Source organism: Pholis gunnellus (genome assembly GCF_910591455.1).
Source record: "Pholis gunnellus genome assembly, chromosome: 5".
Lineage (NCBI taxonomy): Eukaryota > Metazoa > Chordata > Actinopteri > Perciformes > Pholidae > Pholis > Pholis gunnellus.
The window spans coordinates 14,779,650-14,788,917 of NC_136531.1; the positions used below are offsets into that span (position 1 = coordinate 14,779,650).

At 46.1% G+C, this 9,268-nt stretch overlaps 1 protein-coding gene across 1 annotated transcript; it reads left to right on the forward strand.

The window, feature by feature from the left end:
- Window positions 1-468: 468 nt before the first annotated feature.
- On the forward strand, window positions 469-8,185 carry pcdh18a (protocadherin 18a; the record flags this gene model as incomplete). Its single annotated transcript, XM_079158982.1, has 4 exons — window positions 469-2,958; window positions 3,502-3,590; window positions 4,261-4,433; window positions 6,559-8,185. 4 exons carry the CDS (start codon window positions 469-471, stop codon window positions 7,380-7,382), a joined length of 3,576 nt encoding a protein of 1,191 aa, XP_079015108.1. The 3' UTR covers window positions 7,383-8,185.
- Window positions 8,186-9,268: the final 1,083 nt, after the last annotated feature.

Consider the following 9,268-nt stretch of genomic DNA (forward strand, 5'->3'; position numbering starts at 1 on the left):
ATTCAAGAAGCGTTTGTCTTTCCTGGGATGTGAAAAGGGGGCTGTAGCTGTTGTACAACTAGTTGGTTTGAGGCGGGTTATTTTGGGCAAGTCTGTGTGCAGAGGCACCTCAAACGGGGAGAGGGAGCTGAGCAGAGCGCACGGCGCACAGACCAGACGCAGGAAAGAGAGGGAGGAAAGGCGCACATATTTCAGTGGCATTCAGCTGGTTCTCCTACTCTCTGGATGCGCGCAACATATCTGTATGATAAAGGAAGAACAGATAGCTACAAATGTGGATGTGTTTTTATGGAAATTAGAACAACTTGAGTCAGCTTCGTTTAACATATTTTCTTTTTCGCTCCTCGCTCCGTGGAGAGAGACATGCAGCTGCTGATTGAGGGAGCACAGCTTTGAGTTAAAACTGGGATTGACCTGTGCTGCATTTTTGGAGCTGTTCTTTGTGATCTATTTGCGACTTCAACAAAAATGCAACCAGGAAAAATGAAAGGACTATTTCTGTCAAAAATGTGGACATTTCTGGCTGTTTTGACGCTGGCATCACAACACGTCACCGGTAAGACACTGAAATATCAGGTTGACGAGGAGCAGAAGGTTGGCACGGTTATTGCCCGTTTGAGGGACGATGTTGCGGATGTTCTTGCTAAACTTCCGAGCTCAGTGTCGCTCCGCTTCAGGGCTATGCAAAGAGGGAGCTCGTCGTTCCTAGCGGTGCGCGAGCAGGACGGAGAAATCAGCATCAGGACAAAGATTGACCGCGAGAAACTCTGCGAAAAGAATCTCAACTGTTCTATTCAATTCGACGTGCTGACACTCCCCACGGAGCACCTGCAGCTGTTTCACGTTGAGGTGGAGGTGTTGGACATCAACGACAACGCACCCCAGTTTGCCCGCGCCGTAGTCCCCATAGAGATCTCCGAGAGCGCGGCCGTGGGGGCGCGCATTCCCCTGGACAGCGCCACAGACCCCGATGTCGGGGAGAACTCGCTCTACACGTATGCCTTAGAGACCAACAACTTTTTCAAGATCGACATCCTGTCCAGGACTGACGGGGCTAAATATGCAGAGCTGGTGGTGCTCAGGGAGCTGGACCGGGAGGTGCGCTCCGGTTATGAACTTCAATACACAGCTTCTGATAGGGGCGTTCCCTCGAGAACGGGTTCGACCCTCCTCAAAATCAGTGTTGCTGACTCAAATGACAACAGCCCGATTTTTGACAAGTCATCTTATGTCATTAGTCTCCCAGAAAATGCACCTGTTGGCACTTTGCTCATTGACTTAAACGCCACTGACGCGGATGACGGCACTAACGCCAAAATAATCTACTCATTCAGCAGTCACGTGTCGCCCAAAATAATGGAGACGTTCAAGATTAACCCCGACAGCGGTCGCCTGACCCTCATAAGGCGCGTGGACTATGAGACCGTGAGCTCGTACGACATTGACGTTCAAGCGCAGGACATGGGTCCGAACTCCATGCCAGCACACTGCAAGATCCTGGTCAAAGTGGTAGATGTGAACGACAATAAACCAGACATCAGCATCAATCTCATGTCCTCTCAGGGGAATGGGGATGCAGCTTACATATCCGAGGCTTCTCCTTTGGACACGTTTGTAGCTTTGGTAAGGGTGGAGGACTTGGACTCTGGGTTGAATGGAGAGGTAGAGTGTAAACTTCATGGTCAAGGATATTTCAAATTGCAGAAGTCCTACGAGAACAACTACATGATTTTGACCAATGTGTCTCTGGACCGAGAGAAGAGGTCAGAGTTCAGTCTGACAGTGGTAGCAGAGGACAGAGGGACCCCCAGTCTCTCTACTGTCAAACATTTCACTGTACATGTGACTGATGAAAATGACAACCCACCACGTTTTGAGAAAGGCCAATATGAGATCTTCAAATCAGAGAACAATGCTCCTGGAGCATATCTGACATCCATCTTGGCCACTGACCCTGATCTGGACACCAATGGACAGGTGAGCTACTCCATCATGGAGAACTCTGTCCACGGGAGCTCCATCTCCACCTACGTCACCATTGACCCCTCAAACGGGGCCATATATGCACTGCGTACATTTGATCGCGAGGATGTTAGTCGCATCTCCTTTGTTGTGCAAGCCAAAGACGCAGGGAAACCACTACTGCTCAGCAACGCCACAGTTATTCTGAATATTCTGGATGAGAATGACAACCCTCCAGTCATCGTGGTCCCCCAGCTGTGGAACTTCACTGCTGATGTGCCCGCGTCAAAGTTCACAGAGGCCGGACAGTTAGTAACCGCGGTCAGGGCGACTGATCGCGACACAGGGGTCAACGCTGAGCTCATTTGCTCTATTGTCAGTGGTAACGAAGAGGGCTTCTTCATTATTGACCCAAGAACGTGTGAAATCCACGCCAACGCCAGCCTGGAGAACTTCCCTCATGAGCACGCCGAGTTGACAGTCATGGTCAGAGATCATGGAAGGGAGAGCCTCACTGCTAAAGCGGCAATAAAAATCACCCTGTATGAGAACATGGAGAACCACGTCCAGGTGATGGGCCAGGGGGAATCTTCTCTCGATCCATCCCTGATTATCATCATCTCCCTGGCGGCCATCTGCACCGTGCTCTTGGTCATCATGGTGGTGTTCGCCACTCGCTGTAACCGGGAGAAGAAGGACACAAGACACTCCTACAACTGTCGGGTAGCAGAATCGACCCACCAGCATCATCCCAAGAAGCCCTCGCGCCAAATCCACAAAGGTGATATCACCCTGGTTCCCACGGTGAACGGCACCCTGCCAATCAGGGCTCACCACCGCTCGCCTTCGGCCACGCCCCCCATGGACCGAGCCCAGATGGGGAGCCGGCAGAATCACCACAGCCGCCAATCACTAAACAGCCTGGTGACCATCTCGTCCAATCACATCCCAGAGAGCTTTGCACTGGAACTGGCGCATGCAACTCCACCAGTGGAGGTGAGCACACACACAAACACACAGAAGTAAATTATTCACAGAAATTTCAATTTTGGTCCCTCATCCTCCTTTTCAAATTTTCTCTCTCAGTTTCTCTCATTCACACATACTCTCTCACACACACACCAGCTATCTCATCCTCACACATCCTTCTATATTTGAGCAAATTAACTAATGTGCGACTGTGACTTCAGCACCGCCCTGTAGTTCACACTACACACTCTTATTAAAACCGTTGATGATTATATATGTGTCTTTGTCTTTACTTTGTTTGCACCCTTTACCTCTATCATAACCACAACTCGCCCCTCAGTCATTTGTCTCCACATTCAACTAGCCCCCCACCCAACATCATCCATTTTGTCTGATTCATGTTCAGCAGCTTCTCCATCATCCATTTTGTGTTTACTCATCCATTATTTTGTCTTCTGTCTTGTCTCTCTTTTTTTTTCCTCCTCAATTTCCCATCTGTTATTCATCCCCCCCTTTTCTGTTTCTTTTTGTTTGTTTTCTTTTTGTTTGTTTTGTTATTTTTGGATGTAGCAAGTCTCACAGCTTCTGTCCATGCTCCATCAGGGCCAGTACCAGCCCAGACCCAGTTTCCGTGGCAACAAATACTCCCGCAGCTACAGGTAATTTACCCCCTATCCCTCAGCCCCCCCCCCCCCCCCAAAGGATTACCCTTTGTTTACTTTTTAAACCACTTGTTTTTTCATTATGTATTACATGTTCCAAAAACCTGTTGTGAAGTTGTGCCTGTCAGTTGGTCAGTTACATGTAGATCATGGTTTTATGGCGTGTTTATGTTTTTTTTTTTCATATTCCAACTGTTATCATGCCAATATCATTCAAGTCAAAAGTATGCAACTCATTTTTCCAAAGGTCACAACATTTTTTACTGGTACTCTTCTTTAAAAAATTGGGCTCATGTTGTAAAATGTGCATCTGTCATTACTTTCATCATAATATATCCCCGTATGATCTCTGGATGATATATTTATTGATGCCCCCAGTGGCTGTTGTCATAGATTTATTGATGGGATCTACCTGCGGGTAGGATTTATGGGCCGAGGCTTGCGTCGAGATTTGACAGGATCCAGAAGCAGCCTTAAATTTTATATGATGGATTTATTTGTCGTTAGTCCCCAGGACAGATTGATTCTATCAGGCCTGCAAAACACAATGCATTCTGCTTTGTATATGCAAAAGGAGAACTTGCAACATTGTTTTTCAGATACAGTATCTCCGACGGATTGGTACCCATATGTGTTTGTAACCTTTCTTGCTTTTTGTCTCCCTCAGATATGCATTACAAGACATGGACAAGTTCAGCCTGAAGGACAGTGGCCGTGGGGACAGCGAGGCAGGAGACAGTGACTGTGACATGGGTCGGGAATCCCCCGTGGACAGGCTGCTGCTGGGGGAGGGCTTTTCTGACCTGATCCACCTCGAAATGCACCATCGACTCCACCCAGGTAATCATCCCATCCTGCTAGTTTCTCCACAACACCCCCCCTCATCTCCACACACACACACACACACACACACACACACAGAGTTTTGCACCCTTCTTACCACAACTTGACAAATTGGCTCTATCCAGCTGAGTCGCATATACTTAACACCTTTTACAGCAGCCGCTCACACTTAACTATCACCTCAACTTCAGAGCACAGCACCTTAGCCATATCGTTTCGTGCAAAAGAAATGTGTGAAGTCATATTTCATATTTCTGATGGATTTTGTTTCGGGTTGATCTAGAGGTGGACCAAATATAATGATAGTTTGGAGTAGGAAAAAGCAGATAGCCAATTAATCGGCCGATACCTATCAAGAGCTGATGGTGTTGCATCATATATTCGAGAGATAACTTTTATCTTTTTTATTTTATCTTATTCAGCTCGCTGTAAATTTAGCTGTTCCTATATGTGCCATTTCATGGGGTATTTAATATTAGATTATTGGCGGGAGTTAATCACATGCACACAGATGTTTTCTGTGGACCTTATTATGCGTATGGAGCCTCCATGCTAAACGGTGAGATAAGTCCCCTTTTGACAGGTAGTGGCTGCGCAACCATCGGCCACTATCAGAGCCCAGTTCTTCCGATAACGACAGTTTGCAAAACGTCCTATCTATCGACATCCAACTTTCGACCTTGATCAAAAGGTTCTTAATAGGTTCTCTAAGACATTAGAAGATTGAGACGTTTCTCTCAGATTCGGAGACCAAAGCTTAATTAACTAGCAGTGCATTAACCCAGAGCACACCCAGCCTTCTAATTTACCTCCTACCTGACACCTTTCAGCACCATGGACAGCACCAGGCCCAAGCCCATTATTTGTCTGTACACCTGTCTATACAGCCACTCAATTCACCCTGTTGCCAACACAATCCCCATTGTACTCATCGCCATTCTTTCACAGAGCCTTCATTTCCACGCTCGTTATCACACTGAGAGAGGTTACAGTGTGTTTCTGTTATTGCGTGTGTGTTTGTGAGTGTGTGTGTGTGTGTGTGTGTGTAGGTGTGTGTGTGTGTGCACGTTATCTGCCCCTAAGTTAGAGTCGTGTCTGTAAAATCCTCCCCGGAGCGGAGATGAGTCGCCTGTCACTCATCGGTATGTGTCTCAGTGTGCAGTTTTTTGTTTTTTTTGTCCTTCCTTCTTTTTCTTTTCTTTCTCTTTTTTTCCCCTGATGAGTGACAGTGGTGCGCTTTCATGTCTGAACTGAGGAGAATTCATAGTAATTGCTTTTAGAATGATGTTATTCTCTCTCTCTCTCTCTCTCTCCCTCACTTAGTCTGTCCCTCTCTCACTCTCTCCTACATGCCTGAGAGCTCCTCGGCATCTCTCGCTCCTCTGTACTTGTTAATGTATTCTCTATCTTTATTGAGATGGATAAAGGGAGGGGTGGTGGACATGGGCAGTCTTTCTCTATCTCTTTTTTTTCTCCCTTTGAGAAAGACTTAGAGGTGTTGCACCCCTCCTACCTCCCCTTCCCTTCCTGATAATATGAAAAAAGGGAGTGGGAAGGAGATAATGGACCGAAAAGGAGGATTATCCCTGTTTCTCTTCAATAGATTTAATTTGTTTAGATTTTTCTATTTAGATAGGCAAATGTGGCTATTCATGCTAGATATGACAAAAGAACTAAACAAGCAAATCCCTGCCTCAGCCGCGTAGTCGGGAGATGCGTGCATGCTTGGCAGAGCAGCCAAATATTACATTAACATCTACCTGTGATGCAATTCATGCGGGATCTTGCAATTATTCATTTATTTATTTAGTTCTTGTGATTGTTTCCATACCTGGCGCTACCCGGTTATTTGTGCTGTAAGCTGTAAATATCACCAATCTGGTCCTCTAAGCAGGAATATGATAAGATAAGGAGACTGAAGACTGTAAGAACTGTATGAAACATTAACCAAATATTAAACAAATATTTTTAACAAACCCCAGGGCTTTAAACATCTGGTTTATCTGAGCTGCTTTGTTTTGCAGTCATTCCGTTTTCCTTCTCTATTTATTGTTCCATGTACAGCTTTTTTTCGGCTGGATCTGCTCCTAACTCTTTCTATGTCTTTTTTGTCTTGGTTTAGCTATGAGACTGTGCACGGATGAATGTCGCGTCCTGGGACACTCTGACCAGTGCTGGATGCCCCCCCTCTCCTCGCCGGCTTCCTCTGACTACCGCAACAACATGTACATCCCCGGGGAGGAGGCCTCCCAGCAGCCTCCACTCGACGATGACCAGTCCTCCGTTGACTCGGAGCGGCGCAAGAGCTTCTCCACTTTTGGCAAGGAGTCTGGGAATGAAGAGGAGGGGGCCGGGGGAATAGTCGCCGGAGGAGGAAGCGACGCTTGTGCGGCTGGAGGAGGGGCTGGCTCCCTCCTCGCAGAGATGAACTCTGTGTTCCAGCGGCTCCTCCCCCCTAATATGGACTCATACGCAGAGTGCACTGAAACAAGCCCACCCTCGTCCTCATCAACCGCTGAGAGAGGAAGTGGGCGTGGTGGAAACATTGCAGGTAACCATAGTAACAATGCTGTCCCTCAAGACAACCGGAGAGGATTGTTGCCAGGTGGGAAAGGTCCCGCTTACCCCCCAGGTGTGGCTGCATGGGCGGCCAATACCCACTATCTAAATCCTGGAAGCGGACCAGCGGGAACCAATCATGTCGCCTCCTCTCCTTCTCCATCATCATCCTCCAACTCCACTCCCACCTCAACCAACGGACAGCCGCCACATCTCAAATGGCTGCCAGCCATGGAGGAAATCCCAGAGAATTACGAGGAAGATGACTTTGATGGCGTCTTCCATCAGGGCGGCAAGCGCAGTGAGAGCCGACATGAGGCCGGCATGGACGCTAGCGAGCTGGTCCACGAGATCAACAAACTGCTGAAGGACGTCAGACAGAACTAGAGACGAAAAAGGCATAGCATGGTTTCACATTTCACCTCATTCTGGCAAACGCTTGTTCTTTGTGTCAACATATATCAACGTTATGATGACTGTTTCCTTGTTCACTATAATGCTTGTCTTGTTTATTTTACCAAATATACTCTTAACAGCTCAGTGCTGAGAGACTCGCAGAGAAAAGTAAAACACAGCACAGAAGTCGTGATCGAGGCGACTTAAAGGCATCAAACCGAGCACTCAAAGAACAGATTGCTCAGTTGTTATTACGGTCTCTCCGAAAGTTGCTTGAATGACTGATTTCAAAGGAGATCCACCAACAAAAACTGTACGCTTTCTTCATTCGTAGTGTTTACTGCAGTGTGAACAGACTCCACAGGGAGGAACCAACAGTTGTGTGATCTAATTTCTGCTTTTACAGTGTACAATATTGTACAGTGTCTGTGGAAAAAGGCAAACTCACTTGAATATCGTGCTATGTCTCCTGTTTTGTTATTATGGAATGTAACTGTACAACTTGACCTTTGCATTTTAAAAATACACTCTTTTTTACTTCTATATATTTATATGTGTCCATGTATGTTTGTACAGAAAAAGAAAAGAAATGTCTATTTTTTATATTTGTCACTGCATGTCTTAATATCACTTAATGTGTCTCTTTGCCTCTGCCCTGTTTATTTTATAAAACAAGTGTATTTAATTTTGGTATTGAATGTGTGTGTGCGTATTGAAAATAATCACATTCCAATGCAGTTCCATGTTGGAAGTTGGTTTTGTATGGTAACAGTGTGACCATTGGATGATAAATAAAGTGGAAGAATTCATATCGGCGTCTGAGAAGTGTCATTACTTCACTCGTCTTTTTCATTTCTCATACGCTTTACTCACAAAGTGCGTCCATTTGCCCCCCCTGTGTCTTAGCACCCCACCATGGCCAGCATCAGAACTGCAGCACCCGATGCACAGCCAAAATCTGCTGTGTGCTGAGGCCAACCCTTTCCCGAACCTCATTATACCACAATTCACATGCATGACTCTGCTAATAAACACGCCATTAACTGTAAATGTATTCCCAAACGAGCTCTCTAGATTAAAATGCATTTAAGCGTTAATTTAGTTTCAGAGTAAGGATTCTCTGTCTCATCCATGACAGCATACTGCTCATGGTAAATATGCTTAGCAAATGAAGAGCATCTGATAACAGCTGCACATGATGAGGAATCAAAAGCATGACATTGTACACCGCAGCCATATGTGCTGGTGGTACAATTAAGCAGAAAGTCCTCACTCACTCTGCTGATGATCATGGGGGCTTAACTTGGCGCTAATACACTCATGAGCACACACAGTTACCCTCCCACAGTCAGGACAAAATACAATATTGAGTTGCGTTTAAAAGTGGGGAAATTTCAACAACTAAGGCTAAATGAAGCAATTAACCTCATGAGACAGAGCTTTCACAAGGTAAAGGTCAGTATTTGCATACACACACACAGCCTACACAAACATTCTACACACCCGCAAAACAATCTAAGCATTAACAGACACACATGAGAACGTACTTTAGAGGGGCAGATGCATGAGAAATCACACACACACACACTTAATCTCACATGAACATGCAAACACTTAATAATGAGCTCGTTTGTCTTCATCATTGAAGAGGCAAAGCCTCAATAAACGACAAGCATTGGCCGTGTGTGAGTGAAGGAAGGACACTAAGGCATGCTAGGCATGGATTTAGAGAACTGGATACAGCGCTGGAGGCGGGGCCCTGTCCATTCCTGAAGAAAAAAAGATTGACTTTCGAGTTTAAATCACCTGGGTATTGCGCACTCCTTTCCATATAGAGAAAGCGCACTCACGTTTCCTTTAACCCCGTCTCCCAGGCC